The 18529-nt window shown below is 36.2% G+C and overlaps 1 protein-coding gene across 3 annotated transcripts in view; it reads left to right on the forward strand.

The window, feature by feature from the left end:
• The window catches only part of Tbc1d12 (TBC1 domain family member 12), an 84500-nt gene that overhangs the window by 56457 nt on the left and 9514 nt on the right, over positions 1 to 18529 (forward strand). For 2 of the 3 annotated variants that reach the window (XM_060389010.1, XM_060389018.1), the window contains 4 exons: positions 805 to 911; positions 7846 to 7926; positions 12849 to 12937; positions 15609 to 15680. In XM_060389010.1, the coding sequence (XP_060244993.1) occupies positions 805 to 911; positions 7846 to 7926; positions 12849 to 12937; positions 15609 to 15680 (349 nt within the window). The remainder of the gene's footprint in view (positions 1 to 804; positions 912 to 7845; positions 7927 to 12848; positions 12938 to 15608; positions 15681 to 18529) is intronic. The other variant, XM_060389004.1, reaches the window with a different exon arrangement.

Raw genomic sequence — 18529 nt, forward strand, 5'->3', positions numbered from 1 at the left:
GTACTTCTCTTATGTAGAAAAACTAGAAGTACCCTATTTTGAATGAATGAGTGAGATAGAGAAGCAATATACTAATACTTATTTTAATATATTCTTTTAATTATATTTTATTGTTAGCTATTGTTCATCTCTTAGTGTCCAAATTATAAATTCAATTTTAACATAGTTATTTGTGTAAGAAAAACCTATAGTTTGGTAGTATTTGTGGTTTTAGAGTTTAGAATATATTTTTTTTCTGCAAATAAAGAAACTAGTATATTACTTTGTCTCTGTTAAGTAATTTACATTTGAGTCTTAGTACTTCTCATAAGGCAATTCTGTTTCAGCTCACACTTATTTAGCTCAGGGTTGGAGAAGCTAAGTGATTTGTTCAAGGTTGTACAATGAGTGGTTGGACTAGATTTGAATCTAGGTCTGACTCTAAAGCCCATACTCTTTTTGAACTACTGTTCCATAAAGCCTAGGGCCTTATCCAGGCCTTACTCATAGGAAGGTCTTTGTTTTGGTACTGAATTGGCAGTACATTCTATGTCGTTTTTATTTTTAGTTATTGTCCATATGGTTCTGATATATCTTTAGTAGAAGTAACATCTGTCAGAGGACTTTCCCTTTAATTTCCCTTAGTTCATCTTTGAGGGCTTTCGTGGCTCGTGGCATGAACTCAAAGGAAAGAATGCATTACCTACTTAACACTTTAAATTCTTAAAAATCATCTGATCACTTGGCCATAGGTGTACCATCATGCAACTAGTATTTTTGGCATGAAAAGTAACTTTTTCCTTTTTTCTCCTCCTCTAATTCTAGGCGTAGTACAAGAAGAGTTCGAGAATTGTGGTGGCAGGGATTGCCCCCTAGTGTTCGTGGGAAAGTTTGGAGTCTAGCTGTAGGAAATGAACTAAATATCACTCCTGGTTTGTATTCTATATTCAGTTATTCCCACACATACAAATTATCATCTCCAGAGTTTTATAAGTCATATTAGTAGAGTTGCCATTTAAAAGACACTACCATTTATGTTACTTTCAGAGGCTGCCTCATGCCCTCCGAAACTTTGTAATAGTTAATGAGTTTTAATTTATCATTACATACATAAGATTTGTGGGCTTTTTTCCTTTAGTTTGCAGATTTCACAGTAGTATTCTTGGCATCCAAATACTTAGAGTCTGGCAGTGAACAGTGAGTGCACACAGGAGATGCTCCTCTAGTGCCTGGATGGACAGACTCTCTCTGTGTTCAAACAATAAATAATGTTCTGAGGGAACTTGATTTTTTTCCTGCTGAATGTGTATCCAAACCAGTTCTTTTCAGCTTGGGTATTTTTCCCTTAATTTTTTTAAGTTAGCAAAGTAAATGGGTTTCACTAATCAGGTTTATTGTGTTATGCTATTTAGATTTACTGTTAAAGCTTAGCCAGGCATGGTAGCTCTGTCTGTAGCCATAGTGCTCAGGAGGCTGTGGCAGCTTTGCTGCAGTTTGGAGGTCAAATGGGCTACATAGTGAGTTATAGGCAAAGCCAGGCTACAGTGTCTATAGGATCTGTATCAGAAAGCCCAATAATAATAATAATAAAGTATAGGGAAAAAAAGAGACTTTCAAGGAATTGTCTTATTTTCTGCTTAAGTCTCTTAAAACCTTGACATTTAGTAAAATGCTAGAGTAGTTTTTGATGAGTTAAAGAAAAAATTTAAATAGTATGATACCAAATAAAATAATTTTTTTTAAAAAGTTGTGTGACACGTGCCTGCAATCCTACTATCGTTATCTCAACACCCAAGATATAGAAACAGGAGCATCAGAAGTTCAAGATTATTCTGTGCTACATAATTGAAAGGCTACATGAAATTGTCTCAAAAATTATTTTAAAACCTTCTAGTCTTTTATTTAAAGATTTATTTATTCATATAACATTCTACCTGCATACTAGACTTACTATAGATGGTTATGAGTCACCATGTGGTTGCTGGGAATTGAACTCAGGACCTTTGGAAGAACTGCAAGTGTTTTTAACCTCTGAGCCATCTCTCTAGCCCCCCCCCCCAAATTTTTTTTTAGCAGAAAAGTTACCAATCAGTGTGAGTGACAGTTTTAACACTGGACAATTAGATGGTTAACCTAATACCACAGGAGACTTTGATCTCTAATAGTAAAAGTAATATATTGTGTGGCTAGGAGTGTAACTCTGTAAAATATTTACCTAGCACAAATTTGACTCTGGGCTTGGTTCCAAGCACTGCATAAACCAGGCACACTTGTAATCCCAATACTCAGGGGGCAGAAACAGTAGGACAAGTCCAAGGTCATTTTCAGCTACTTTGTGAGTTCAAGACCAGTTTGAGCTACATGAAATATTTCCTCAAAAGGAAAGAAAGAAGGAAGAAAAAAGAGAGAAAAGTAAAGGCAGGGCATAAAAGAAAATATTGTTACTGTTATTTTTTTTAAAGAAATTATTTATTTGGGCTGGAGAGATTGCTCAGCAGTTAAGAGACTGAATGCTGTTGCCAGAGGACGAGAGTTCAACCCCCAGCACCCACATGGCAGTTCACAACTGTCTGTTACTCCTTTTCCAGGGATCCAACACCCTCACACAGATATATATGCAGTCAAAACATCAATGTACATAAAATAAAAATAAATAAATTATTTTTAAAAAGATGTATTTATTATGTATACAATGTTCTGCCTGCATGTGTGCCTGTATGCCAGAGGAGAGCACCAGATCTCATTATAGATGGTTGTGAGTCATAATGTGGTTGCTGGGAATTGAACTCAGGACCTCTGGAAGAGCAGCTAGTGCACCATATCTCCAGACCTACTGTTATTTTTTTAAATACACATTTATATTTATTAAAAGAAATATAAACAATAGTATAAACTTTAAATGTTTGCTACTCAAACTATTCTTGATCTTACTGTTAGTACATTGTATAACGTACTTAATGATTTTCTCTGTGCTCGTCAAATCAACACACATGTTAAAGCAGTATTCAAGCACTTGTTTTTATTCTCAAGGTCTAAGACATTAAAGTAAAGGGAAATACTTACAGGGTATTACTAAAAATAATTTAGAAATATTTCCAAAATATCAAAAACAAAAACAAACAAAACAAAACAAACAAACAAACAAAAAACCCACCTCTTTTTTGGCCAGTGAGACAGCTTTCACATTTAGATGACCTGTGCTTGAACCCTTGAGCCATGGAAGGAGGTCCCACCCCACACAGCTCTCTTTTTCTGGCCTCCATTCATGCCCAGGACACATGTTGCCTCTATAACAATTAATACATTTTAATTAAAAAGGCAATCATTTATCTATTTCAGTTCTAAGAATCTACTAGAAGGAAATACATAAGATTGGGTTTAAAAGATTTTTTTTACAAAGATCTTCATTGCTGTAATGATTGCAGCAATGTAATGTTAATATGAAATTAGATTAAATTATCAAAACTCAAATGTCTGTTTTAATCACTAAAGTGATATCAACTGTAGATATTATAGTTATTTGTGATCTTTAGAAGCTAATTTTTCTCCAGACACAGAAGTGGGAGGATCTCTGAGTTTGATGTGAGCCTGGTCTACATAACGAGTTTCGGGCTAGTCAGGGGCTTCATAGTGAGGTACTATCTCAAAAAACATTTTTTTTTAAAATTTTCAAAAGTACCATGTAATGAGCATTTTAAGTAGAATTGGAGTTTATTAAAATATTTCATGTAGATTTTAAATACTAGGGTTAAGAGAAAGGTGCTAAGAAAGAAAGTCACTCAAGAACATAGCTATAGGCTTCTCACGGGAGTCACAGAAGCATGTTACTTTTAAAAACAGAAAACTTGGGGCTGTAGAAATAGATGGCATTGCCATAAGGAACACTTGTTCTTGCTTAGCACCTAGTTTTGGTACCTGTCACCCAGATGACTGCTAACAACAACTTAACTCCAGTCCCAGAGCATCTGATGTTCTCTCTGTCCTCCAAAGCACTGCCTGAACAAGGTGCATATACATATGTGCAGACAAAACATGCAGTGACCATACACATTAAAAAAACAAACAGCAGGCTGGAGAGATAGCTCAGCAGTTAAGAGCCATTCTGCTCTTCCAAAGGTCCTGAGTTCACGTCCCAGCAACCACATGGTGGTTCACAACCATCTATAGTAAGGTCTGATGCCCTCTGCTGCCCTGAAGCACACATGCAGGCAGAAAACTGTATAAATAATAAATAAACCATAAAACAAAAAAGACTCAACAGTTTAAAAAAAAAAACAGCTTTTAGAGGGCTGGTGAGATGGCTTATCTAGTAAAAGGTGCATCTATGAAGTGTGATGATTAGAGAACTAGTTCCTACAAGTTGTCCTTGACTTTCACAAACACTCTTTTTCCATCCAAATAATGGAATCATTTTATAAAAAGACCTTAAGAAATAGAGTTTAATGGGTTTGGCATAGTGGCACAGGCCTTTGATTCAAACTAGAGAGGTTGAGGCAGAAAGATTGAAAATTTAAGAGCTGTATAGTTTACAAAGTGAGTTCGAGACCAGCCTAGGAAACTTAGATCCAATTTCAAGATAAATACACAAGAAGCTGGGCATGATGGTGTATGCCTTTAATCCCAGAATTCAGGAGGCAGAGGCAGGCAGATCTTTATAAGTTCCAGATCAGCCTGGACTACATAGTGAGCCCCTGTCTCAAAAAAAAAAAAAACCAGCAGCAACAAACACAAAAACCCACGCAGACTAGGCTCTTGGGAAGAGAGCTTGCCTACCAATGTCTACTAAGTCTGTAGGTTCATTCCCTACTGTACTGAAAAAAGGCGGGTGGGGGGGAAAAAAAGAAAGAAAGAAAAGGCTGGTGATATATATTATGATGGGACACTTACCTGCCATATGCAAAGTCCTGAGTTTAAGCCATAGTGCCACCCCATAAAAGAGTTTAAGATAGAACTTTAGGTCTTAATATTCACCCTAGACTATATTAGGCTATATATGATTTAGTATATTTAAGTAAGACATAGTGATTTATATTTAAGTAAGAAATCTAGTGATTTCTATGGGACAAGTTAAAAAGAAATAATTTTCTTTCTTACAGATTTAAAAAGTACTGACTAATAGTTACTTGAACTTTTGTTTTATTTTTAATTTTGTTGTTGTTGTTGTTGTTGCTAATAACTTTGGCTTTAGAATATGAAGTGGTAGCTTGCTTAATAACTTAGGTATTAAAATATTGAATTCATAGGTGATGAAGTTTTATGACAGTAAAAACCAAAGCTCAATGTAGACGTGTGTAAAGATCTGTAATATGACTAAGTAATTTATTTTTCAGTATAATTTAGGTTTTCTTAACTAAACAATTAGATATTGAAGAATGAAATAGGGAACTAATCCTCTTCCTTTCTTTTGGTGGTAGAAAAAAGCTCAGTCTTGAGTACAGTAAAGCTTATTTTTTTATAATTTTGTTTATTTTCTAATAATTGACCCCCCCATATTTATATTTGTTTTACCATGAAATTTATAACAGTAAAGAATAAGCTCAGAGTATAGGTTGTGAAGTTAGTCAGACAGGTTCACATCTGGCTCCACCATGTATTAGATTATGACCTTGGGCAAACTACTTAGTATCTAAAAGTGTAGGGTTTTTTTTTCAACTTGTAAAATGAGGATAAGATCATTAACTATATGAAAGAATTGTTTTGATTATTCATAATATGAGTATTTACTGTCAGAGTTCTTGGTTGAATGTCTGCATATCATTGTCTTCCCAAAAGACAAAAACTAAAACCAAAGTATTCTTCATTCAAGTAGAAGGCACTGTCCCTGTCGTGTCTTTAAGCCTGCTTTCTCCTTGCCCTTTTTAGATTACACGTAAAACTAACAAAGACAAAGGACTTCTCACTGGGCCTTAATTATAAGTCTTCTTGGGAAATTACCCATTTGGCTTTTTTAAAATGCTTTACCATATTTTTCTTACTAGGTCAATTTTGTAGTTTCCTAATATGATGGATTTGTCACATTTTTTTTTTCTTCCAAGGTAGTTTAAAGAAGGAAACTGATATCAGTTTGAAATTTTAAAAAAATATATGCAATTGATAATTGACAAACTCAAGTAATTATATACACAAAATTTTAAATTGCAGTTATTTTCTTTACCAGATCTTTCATGGATTTGTATATAAATAGTTTTAACTTTTATTCCTTTTAAATTTTATTTTCAAGCCATTTGTAGTAATAAATAAATATAAAGGAAAATAGAATTATAAAGTATGTTTGAAATGTATGTAGTCGGAGTCTTGACTATGTAAGAATACTTGTTGTAATACAGTTGTCATACATTGGAATATTGTGTTAAAAAGAAACAAACAAAAAAATTGGGATTTAACTCAGTGGTAGAGTCCTGGCCTTTGGTTCAGTCCCCAACACTGGGGAAAAAAAAATCAAACAACAGTTGTGCCTACTAATGTATAATAAGCTCTACCAGAACCAAATAAAATGAGATTGCTGCATGTAGGATGTCATCACTTTGGGTTTGTTTTTAAGATTTGTTGTTATTGTTATTGTTTTTAATCATGTGTATGTGCCTCTGTGTGGGTATGTGCTTGTGCGTGCAGGTGCCTATGGAGGACAGAGGTGTAGGATCTTCTAGAATGTAATAAAGGTGATTGTGAGTTGCCTGATGTGGGTACTGGAAAGTGAACTTGGGACTTCTGCAAGAGAGGAAAATGCTCTTAGCACTGAGCTATCTCTCCAGCCCCTGAGTTTTTAAAACTAAGGATGTATGTAAATCAGATAAGCACATCTTTATGTTTGAGTGAGTTCATAAGAGCCCTGCTCACCATAGTAGTTACATCTTAGAGAAGGAAACTTTTATTCCATGCTATTTTGTAGAGTTTGTGTTTTGCAGAAACCATGTTTGTGTTTTACATATAAAAAATAAAGATTTTAGTGCATTCCTTTAATCCTATATGGGAGGCAGAAGCAGGCAGACCTCTGTGTGTCCATGGCTGATCTACACAAAGCAAGTTTAGGACAGCCAGGGTTACTTAGTAAGAACCTGGCTCAAAAGAGAAAGATGCCAGGCATAGTGGCACATGCCTTTAAGCCCAGCTCTTGAGGCAGAGGCAGTGGATGGATCTCTGACTTTGAGGCTAGCCTGGTCTACAGAGTGAGTTCCAGGGCAGTCAGAGCTGCGTAGTGAAACCTTGTCTCAGAAAACCAAACAAACAAAAACAAACAAACAAAAAAATACCAGAAATGACTTGTTTAATGAGTGGTAACTCCATGAATGGGTATTATTTTCTCCAATTTACAGATGAAAAGATCAAGTTCCAGAGTAGTTAAGTAAGTTTCTTGAAATCCCAGAGGCAGTGATTGGCAGAGCAGGAATGCAGTCTAGGTTTGACTCCCCAAGTTTTTGCTGCTCTTGGTTGCCCCGTGTGGCTGTTGAGCAGTTTTTTTTCCTTTTCATGCTCTGCACCAGCTCCCAGGATGACCCTCATCCTGTGTCTTGCTGTCTTTCTAGTCATGCACTGAAGAGTTCTGATAAATCTAGTTTGCCCAGATAGACCTAAACAATTAAGTAAAAAGTGTGAAAATTAAAAGCCAGGTGGTGGCGTATGCCTTTAAACCCAGCACTTGGGAGGCAGAGGCAGGCAGATCTCTGAGTTGGAAGCCAGCCTGATTTACAGGACAAGTTCCAGGACAGCCAGGGCTACACAGAGAAACCCTATCTTGAAAAAATTAAAAAACCAAAACCAAATTTAAAAATTTAAAAAAAAGCAACCGCCAATACAAATAATCAAAAGAGTGAAAATAAAATGTGAATTTTTTTTTGTATTACTTATAACTTTTTTTTCCCCCTTCAGAACTATATGAAATCTTTCTTTCAAGAGCAAAAGAACGGTGGAAAAGCTTCAGTGAAACAAGTTCTGATACTGAAACAGAAGGTATGGTGTTTCTAAATGAGAATTTCAAAATCCAGTTACTGAATATACGAGTGAGCTTTTCTACCATGTACCAGAAACTGTAATAATTGCTGCAACAGAAGATGATAGTCTTCTGATTTGTGGAATGGAAACAGGCTTAGAGTAGTCAGTAAGTTCGAAGCAGGAGGCTGCGGTCTAAGTCAGGTTTGTCTACCCAAATCCCAGGATTTAAATAACAGCAGTGAGGCTAATGGGACGAATACAGTATTTTGGACCAAGCTCTTAATAAAGACTGATGTTATTCACACTCTGTCTGAACTTCTCTTTCTCCATCCACTGACCTTAGTCACCCTTAAACTATGCATCATTCTTATTGTGATTTGCCCTACCTCTTTGGTTTTTTTAATATATCTGAAACACACTCTTGGAGTTGGCAGAGGCCTTGCCAGTTAGTTTTCTTAATAATTCTGAAAAACTATTTTCTTGTATCATTTATTAAATTTAGGCAAACTTATTTAATTATCTTTTGTACTTTGATAATGGGGAATCATATTCCTAATCTGTCATTTTTCTTTTTATTTACTTGTTTTTTTTGTTTTTTGTTTTTTAAGGTAGGTTCTCATTCAATTCAGGATAACTTTGTATTCACTATGTTGCTGAGGATGATATTGAACTTCTGATGTCCTGCCTCTATCTCCAGAGTTCTGAGATTACAGGTGTAAGCTGCAATGTCCCATATATGTGGTGCTGGGGATTTAACCCAGGCCTTCATACATACTGAAAAAGAACTCTACCAACTAAGCTATATTCCCAGACTCACTCTCTTTTTTTTTTTTTTTTTTTGGATTCATTACTGTATAGAAAGCAAATTCCCACGGCATGGTTGTGCACACCTTTATCCCAGCACTTGGGAGGTAGAGGCAGGAGGATCTTTGTAAGTTTGAGTCCAGCCTGGTCTGCAAAGTAAGTTCCAGGACAGCCAGAATTACTCAGAGAAACTCTGTCTTGAAAAACCCAAAATAGGGGCTGGAGAGATGGCTCAGCTGTTAAAAGTACTGTTAGATCTTCCAAAGGTCCTGAGTTCAATTCCCAGCAACCACATGGTGGCTCAGTCATCTGGAATGAGATCTGGTGCCCTCTTCTGGAGTGTAGGCACACATGCAGGCAGTGTAGTGTATAAATAATAAGTAAATAGATAAATAAATAAATAAACCATCTCCAAGTAGAACTCATCTCAGTGATTGTCTGTAAACACCACTTTTAATTTTTTTATAATTTACTTATTTTTTATTAATTACAGTTTATTCACTTTGTATCCCAGCTGTAACCCCCTTCCTTGTCCCTTCCCAGTCCTACCTTCCCTTTCTATGAGCACCACTTTTAAAAAATTATTTTTTTCTGCCTTAGGAAAGTGAACATTAAGAAAGTAAGTGATCAGGGAGAAGATTTGATTTTAAGGGTCATGAAAGAATCATCTCACATTGGTTAGCTATCTTGGCTATTTCTGAAGAACTGAAAATGCAAACAAATTAAAATATATGAAATTTTGTACAAGCAAGGTCTCAGCTATTGCATTATTCTTTTCATTAATTATTTACTTATTTTAAGATGTAGTCATATGATATGTAGCGCAGACTAGCACTGAATTTGTGAACTTGCTTCTTCCTCCCCTGCCTTAAGAAGGCTGGGATTGCAGGTTATGTATCCCCATGCATGGCTTAGTTTTCTATTAAAGTAAGTTTTTATGAAGTACCAAAATTATACAAATTAAAACTAGGAAATGTAACTCAGTGCTATAACAACTGCTTAGAGCCAAAACAAACATTTTTTTTCTTTTTTCAGAAAAAAAATTACATGTATTAAAATGGAAAGTGTCTGAGAATTGCTTGGGTAACTCACACCTGTAATCCCATATAGGAAGCAGGAGGATTAGGGTTGAGTCATTTTCAGCTGTGTAACAAGTCTGAGGCCAGCCTCAACAACATGAGAACCTATCTAAAGAAAAACCAAACATTTTTGTTATGACTAAATAAAAATTGTACTTTAGAATGAATTAATTAATGTAATAGCTATGACAGGGATGTTAAGGTAGCTTCATAGGTCGAGGCATGTGCTGTCAAACTTGAGGATGACTGTCATCACCAACTCCCTCAAGTTGCCCTTTGTGTTCCATGACGTGTGTGCATACACTGAACACACACTAAATAAATATAATAAAAGTTTTAAAGCTGTTTCCTTAACTAATAAACATGTTTTCTAGCCCGTCTTATATACACCTAGACAATGTATTAAAAAACATTCTAGTCAATAGTATTCTGTTTACATTACTGTTTTCTTGTTTCCTGACTATAATCATCAGTTGTCACATACCTTTGCAGTTGTTTTCTTAAAATATTTAAATGATTTTTTTTTATTCTGTTTTGTGTATATGGGTGTTTTGCCTGCATGCAAGTCTGTGCCTGGTGCCCTAGGAGGCCAGAAGAGGATGTTGGCTCTCTTAGAATTGTAGTCATAGGTAGTTGTGAGCCATGTGTGTGGGTTTTAGGAATCAAATTTGTGTCCTGTGTTAGAGCAGTACATGCTCTTAACCACTAAGCCATTTCACCAGTCCCCATTATCTTTTCAAATATTGCTTCAGCCTTATCTCTCTTGCTGCTTTCTCATGCTCTGTTTTGATTATGATAGGCCATTTACTTAATAATGGTCCACACACCTCATATACTCTTTTTTACTTTTAAAGCTTTCTCAGTTAGATGATTTGTGTTCATCTGTATTCAGATTTTTTAATCTTTCTCTGCTGTCTACTCTATTGTTAACTCTCTCCAAATGAGTTTTAAGTTCTAGTTGTTATATTTGATAATTTAAAAATGTTCATGTGTTCTTTTAAAAGTCTTCATCTTTCTCATGTCTTTTCTCTCATTTTGATTATACTTTGTTGCTTACATATAATAGACCCAATGTCTGTTGACCCAATACTATGTTATTTGTAAGTTCTTCATTGTAAGTCACATTTTTCTGTTTCTTTGTTTGCATATTTTAAACTAAATATTATGACACTGAAAATAAAATGAATGTATAAAGAGATATTAATGTTTTTCATTTTGCGCAATTGGACTAGGAGCTTCTTACCTCGATTCAGACAGTAACTGAGCGAGGCTAGAGCAAAGCTATGGATTTTTCATTAGATTTCCTAATGAAAAGAATGTCCATCTGGATATGGTGGTGCATACCTTTAATCCCAGCACTCAGAAGACTGAAGGAGATGGATCTCTGAGTTTGAGGATAGCATGGTCTCATAGTGAGTTTCAGGAAAGCCAGAGCTACTTACTGAGACCCCGTCTCAAAATGTGTGTGTGTGTGCATAGTTATGTATTCTTATTTTTATATTATGCACATGTAGTTTTGTATGTGAATCGTGTTACTGTGGTGTATGCACATTATATGTATGCACATGAGGGGATGATGTGTATGCTATATGTACACACATATATACTTGAATATGCATGAATGTCGTGTATGCACATCTGTATGCAAATGCACGCACACACCTGTACATCTGTGCTCATTTCGGAGGCCAGAGAAGAGCATCAAGTGCTCTCATCTCTCACATCCTACCTCATTCCTTTGAGGCAAGGCCTGTTCCTCAATTTGGAGTTGTCATGTTTCGTTTCTTCCTGCTAGGCTGGACACTAGCCAGCCCCAGCACCCGTTCTTTTCTGCCCCTCAGCACTAAGGTTAAAGACCTGCATAAGGCCATGCAGAGCTTGTGTGGGTGCTGGGATTTTAACTTGTATATACAGTCTGAACTATCAAGTTGTCAGTAATGGTTTGGATTTGTTTCCTAGTTACTACCAAGGGAATAATAGTCTGTTCTTAAGTTCAATAAGAACTAGAACAGAATTCTTTCACCTTGTTTTCTGAGGAATGTATTTATATTTCCCCCAATAAAAGAGACTAAATTCAGCCTGGCATGGTGGTGCACGCTTGTGAACCCAGGACTTAAGAGGCAGAGGCAGATAGATCTCTGTGAGTTCATCTGGTCTACAAAGTGAATCCAGGACAGCCAAGGCCACACAGAGAAACCCTGTCTTAGAAAAACAAAACAAAAGAGACTAAATTCAAGGCTTGGTATGGGAGCATATGCCTATAATTTTAGTACTCAGGAAGTGAAAGCTGAATCAAGAGTTTAAGGCTATCCTTAGCTACAAAGTAAGTAAGTTCAAGGCCAGCCTGGATTACATGAGAACCTGTTCCCTTGTGCACTTAGAGAGGGGGGTGTGCAGTGGGAGGGAGAGAGGAAAGAGATGACCCTATGTTTTGCTGTCCATGATTGCTTGGCCATAATCCCAGAACTCACAAGGCTGAGGCAAGAGGATTGATAAGGGTTTGAGGTTAGCCTGGTATACAGAATGAGACCCTGTCTCAAAAAGTCAGAAAGAAGACTAAAGATGTAGCTCAGTATACACCTGCCTAGCATGCACACGGTCCTGAGTTCAGTCCCTAGCACTACATAAACTAGGTGTGGTGGCACATGCCTGTAATACTAGCACTCAAGAGGGTAGAGGCAAGAGGATCAGGAGTTCAAGGCTACAAAGGGAATTGAAGTTTGAGGCTAACCTAGGCTATGTGAGAACCTATTTCAAAAATTCCCACAAGAAGTCAAATACCAATCCCAGCCCTTGAGATGCGGAAGCAGGAGGATTGCTATAAGTTTGAGGTGAGCCTGGTGACCATAGTGAGCTTCAGGCCAGCTGGAACTACATAGTGAGACCCTGTTTCAAAATCAAATAAACAATGCTGGGGCTGGGGAAAGGCAGTAAATTCTAAATTCAAGCAAAGATTATTCGGTGTTCCTTGAACATTCTTGACTTTTCAGCTTTTCTACTTAACATATAGGCAGTTTGATCAGCCTCTGTTTAAATTTTATCTGTTTGGTAATGCAGGTATATCTGTTGCTGACCGAGAGGCTAGTCTGGAATTAATTAAGCTGGACATATCCCGTACATTTCCATCTCTCTACATCTTTCAGAAGGTGAGCTTTACTAATCACATTTTAACTACTGTTTTATTCTATTCTTTCAGCACTCACTGGGACAAATTCTGTAAATCCATAGGCACTGCTTTTACTTTTACATTTTTGAGACAGAGTCACTATGTAATTCTGACTGGCTTAGACTTCCCTAATAGATGAGGCTGCTGTAGAAATCACAGAGATCTCCTGCTCCTGCCTTCCAAGTGCTGGGATTAAAGAAATGAGTTATCATACCCAGCCAACTATTATTACTTTTATAATATTTATTTATTTTTATTTTATGTTCATTGATGTTTTGCCTACATGTATGCCTGTATTGGATCCCCTGGAACACCTGAGTTATAGACAGTTTTGAGCTGCCATGTGGATGCTAGAAATTGAACCTGGTCCTCTGGAAGAGCAGCTTGTGCGCTTAACTGCTGAGACATCTCTCTAGCCCCCAGTTTTTTGTTTTGTTTTAATACAAATCTTAAAATTTTGAGAAGAGACCAGGCATTGTGGTACAAGGCTAGTGGATCTCTGAGTTGAGACCAGCCTCATCCACATAAGAGTTCCAGAGCCCACAACTACATAGTGACACACTGCCTTAAAAAACAAGAGAAACATTTTTTTTTTTTAAAGCAGGACTGGAGAAATGTCTCACTGGGTAGGAGCGCCTGTTGCTCTTAAGGAGGACCTGGATTCAGTTCCTAGCATACAACTATCTCTGACTCCAGTTCTAGGCATCTGACTCCATCTTCTGACTTTCATTGGCACTAGGCATGTACATGCAGATAAAACACTCATATACTTAAAATAAAATAAATAAAAATATAAAACAAAATAATTTGAGTCTTTATATAAAAATGCAAAGCTAAAAAAATAAGAAATGTGTTTTCTATGGAATAAAATACATTGTAGTTCTCATAACATACACTTGTTAGTAGTAGGCATTTAGGGTTTTTGTTTTGTTTTGTTTTGTTTTGTTTTGTTTTTGAGACAGGATTTTTCTGTGGAGTCCTGGTTCTCCTGGGACTCACACTATATACCAGCCTGGCCTCGAACTCAGAGATCTGCCTGTCTCTGCCTCCCAAGTGCTAGGATTAAAGGTGTGTGCCAGCACAACCTGGCTGGTAGTTATATTTTTATTACAGTGACTTTCTATATTTGAATTATTAATGAGTTTACCTTATAAACTGTTAAAATATAAATATATCGGTCCCAAATTATTTAGAATTGCCTTTGAACTCAGAAGAAATATTTTACTTTTATATTTGTATAGGAATAACTAGCTATTTTTAATTCTTATTATTAAAATCCAAAGAAATAGTTTGTCTATAATAAAGGCTGTGTGATTATTGGAAATATTTACTATTGGGACCAGTGAGATGGTTCATCAGGTAACGGTGATTGCTGCCAAAGTCTGACAAGCTGAGTTGATCCTAAGGAACCCATGTAGGAGAAGGAGAGAACCAGTTCCTGAAAGTCGTCCTTTGACTTTCACTTGTATACTGTAGCATGCATGTACCTGCGTACCTGCACAAGAAGTAAGTAAATGAAGAAAACAAAACAAAAAACACTGGAGCTAGAGAGATGCCTCAGCAGTTAAGAGTAGTTAGTTGCTCTTCTAGAGGACCTGGGTCCAATTCCTGGCACCCTTGTGGCAGATCAGAGCCTTCTGTAATTGCAGTTCCAGGGGATCTGACACCCTTCTCTGGCCTCCATCAACATCATGCACCCACACTATACATGGTTATACATGGAGGCAGAACACTCATACAAATACATTTTAAAAATTATTATTGATATCAAAATTAGTAACACAACTCAGTATATCTGGTTGGCTTTTTTTCTTCTTCTTCCCTTTAAAGACAAGGTCTTATTATGTAGCCTCAGCTATCCAGGAAATCACTATGTAGATCATGTTGACCTCAAATTCAGTGATACACCTGTTTTGCTGATATTAAAGCTGTATGCATCATGCCTGGCTTGTTTTTATTTTATTTTTCTGAAATTATACAAAGTGAAATGGGCTTAGTATAAGAACATGTGCAAGGCCCTGGTTTCAGTTCTCATGTGTATATAAGTAAAATAACAAAAAAAAATTAAATAGAAATAATTTTTATGGCATTTCAGTGTTTCAGTGTCCAAGTGGGTTCCATAGTAATGGGGATAGGGACTGTCTCTGACAGGAACTGATTGGCCTGCTCTTTGATCACCTCCCCCTGAGGGGAGCCTTACCAGGCCACAGAGGAAGACAATACAGCCACTCCTGATAGACTAGGATAAGGGGAGGAGGACCTCCCTTATCAGTGGGCTGGGGGAGGGGCACAGGTAGGGAAGAAGGAGAGGAGGAGGGAGGGAGCTACAGGGAGGATACAAAGTGAATAAACTGTAATTCATAAAATAAAGTTAAAAAAGAGAATTTATTATATTTATTATACCCTATTTTAAATTGTTTGATAATTTTGTTATGTTCAAATGAGTATATTTGACTTATTGTTCAAGATCAAACTTTTATCAATTCTGAAAACATCTTGATAGAATACATTTAGAACATTTTTATAATAATTAAATGTGCTAAAACTGCTCATTTAGGAAAAGATACAATCTTATAGTTTTTAATATTTCATGAGCATTAGCCTAAAGATACTTATAGTTTCAAATTTTATTCTTTTTTTTTTTCCCTAAGGGTGGCCCATATCACGATGTTTTACATAGCATCTTAGGGGCATATACATGTTACAGACCTGATGTTGGTTATGTAAGTATTTGTTTCTGTCTGATTTTTGCATATAAATGTTTTATTTATACTTATCAGGACACCCTATGTAGTATTAGCTATTGACAGACACAGATTAAACATCTTTTAACCTTACTGGTTTACCTTAAGAGAAAGCTTTTCATCTCTTGCTAACTGCTTAAAATAAAATTGGCTGCAATTTAACACCTCTGCTGACAGTGGTGAATTTTGACTTGTCTCCCTAACCATCTTTTCTGTGGCTGTCCCTCTGTAGAATAAAATCTCTTCATATTCTGCTAAATGAAGGAAAGGCAAGTCACCTGTCCATACAGAATAAGGAGGAAATTTTCTCATTTTATATATTCAACCAACTCTGCTTTTTAGCCCTCCTCTTCAACTTCAGAATGTCTTCTATCTTCAGTTCTTGATCCAGACAGAGTTCTTGGGCTTGCTGATTGTATGAGTCTTTCTTTTGCAGACCTTTGTGTCAACATTTCCACTTACTTAAGTTAAAATTACTAAAATGCTGTTTATATCATTTACCCCATTTATAACCTTTTCCATTCTCTCTGACCTTCCAAGGTAATATCTACATTTTCCTCTACTGTCATGTTGTATTTGGGAAAGAAACAAAGAAAATTTGAGCGTCTACAAACTTGAGTGTGCGGTGTTGAACTAGAAGTTATTGAGCTTTTATCTTCTCACCATTCTTTTAAAGAGGTGTAGAGATCTGTTTCCTGGTACAATTAATGTTACACATTAATCTGTGTATTTGTTCATCTGTGTATACAGATAATTATGTGCTTATCATTGTTACATGACAGACATTGTTCAAGGCACTCAAGATACGTCAATGCATAAAGCATGGTTATACCTCTCCATGAAGCTTAAGAAGAAAACAGACAATATACAAGTACACTGTATCTTAAGAGGTTATGGTAAAGTGGTAGGGGAAGGTATGGCAGGGTAAAAAGAGGACAGACAGGTCTAATAGAAAAATGAGCAAGTTTTACATTCTTTTGCTCAGGTATTCTACAAAATAATTATGGAACAGACTATATCCCTTGCATTTTTCTTGTTTGTACTTATATTTTTTTTCACCATAAGTTTAATTTTTAATTAAGTTTAATTAAAAGATAAAGTTCTTAACACTTTTAAAAAATTATGCAATGTAATTTTTTTAATACATGACTTTCTTCTCATTAGGTTCAAATTAAATAATAAAAAATACTACCATAAGTGACATCCTCCCTAATAGTCAGATAATAGCCACAAGAATTAGACTTTGGAAATACCATGAAGGAACTATTTTCTTTCCTTATGCAGAGTAATAAAAATTCTAAGTGATAAAGCAATATCATCAACTGATTGGCAGCATTTTTTTTCTTTTTAGTACGTAGTTTTTAACATTTTAGATCAAAGTAAATGTGGTTTATTCCTTTTTATTTGTTCTTGTTTCTTTCTGTTATCAATGGTTAACACTTTGCCTCTTTTATACATTTGGTACATATTATTGTCCTAGGAATACAGTCATCAACAGACAACAGTTCTCTGTATTAGTTTCTTATTGTTGCTGTAACAAATTAGTACTTCAGACAATTACATTTTTAGCCTACATCCTTCCACTTATTTTGAAAGGGAGCAGTGCAGCATTTTCAATCTCAGTATGACTTGCTTGCCTCCCATTTTCACTTCAAGGTCCTCTGGGATCCTGACTTTGGGCCCACTCTGAAAATCTAGTGTAAGTGTCCCATCTCAAGATTTTATCTAATCACTTCTCAAAGTCCTTTCGTAGCATCTTCACAGGTGCTGGATATTAGGGCGTGAACATCTTTGGGGGACAGTTATTCTGCTTACTGCAGTCTCTGTTTTCATTATATTAAATAAAATTAAATAGGTAATTATTGTAAAATCTGTAAAAAGCAGAGAAATAGAAATGGAACAAAAATTTATTGAAAACAGTGCGATGACGAATACCTGTGATCCTCTCACTTAGGAGCCTGAGGCAGAGGGATTGCTATGAGACTGAGACCAGCCTAAGCTACAATGTGAAATGCTATCACTCTTACCCCAAGAAAAGACAGAATGAATCAGTGCAACATAGTAATATTAGCAAGTGGCAACCCATCGAAAGGCTGTTACAAAGGGATGTAAGAAGCTGGCCATGTGATTATAGACAGACCTTTCAGAATATTTGGTTGTCAACAAGATACATTCATCACACTGGCGTGGTGGCACACCCTGTAATCCTAGTGCTTGGAAAGCAGAGGCAAGTGTATCTCTGTGAGTTCAAGGCCAGTCTGGTCTACAAAGCAAGTCCAAGACAGCCAAGGCTACACAGAGAAACCCTATCTCAAAAGAAAAAGAAAAGCCCCCAAACAAAGAAAAATAAAAACAAAGACACATCCATTGCAGTTCTTTTTCGGAGACCCCTGTGTATGTCTGTTACACAGTTCTTGACTTTGTTTTGGTGTAAGTGCTGTAGAAAACTCATTAGCCAGTTCATCAAGGCCTTTCATAATGTAAATGAATTGTTGTAGTAAATTAAAAAATGATGAGTTGGGCTATGTATTATTTATTATTAACCACATGATTATCATGGTGGTATTATTTAACCTGTTGTCACAAATAATAAGACACAGACACCTGTTAGATTTATAATTGCCTTGTTTACCTTGGGCTGGGTAAATATTTTACTTACACTGTCTCCATATGCTTACCACCCATCTCCCAGCCCCCTTCCAATGCCATCTGCCTTTATCCTCCTCATCTGGTCTACCTTCCATCCAAAATCCCATAGTACTTGCTTTTCTGCTTCATCTGGGCCTTTCCCTACTATTATTGGAGTCCTTTCTCCTCACCCCTCTGTT

This window comes from Meriones unguiculatus, chromosome 1, assembly GCF_030254825.1.
Source record: "Meriones unguiculatus strain TT.TT164.6M chromosome 1, Bangor_MerUng_6.1, whole genome shotgun sequence".
Classification (NCBI taxonomy): domain Eukaryota; kingdom Metazoa; phylum Chordata; class Mammalia; order Rodentia; family Muridae; genus Meriones; species Meriones unguiculatus.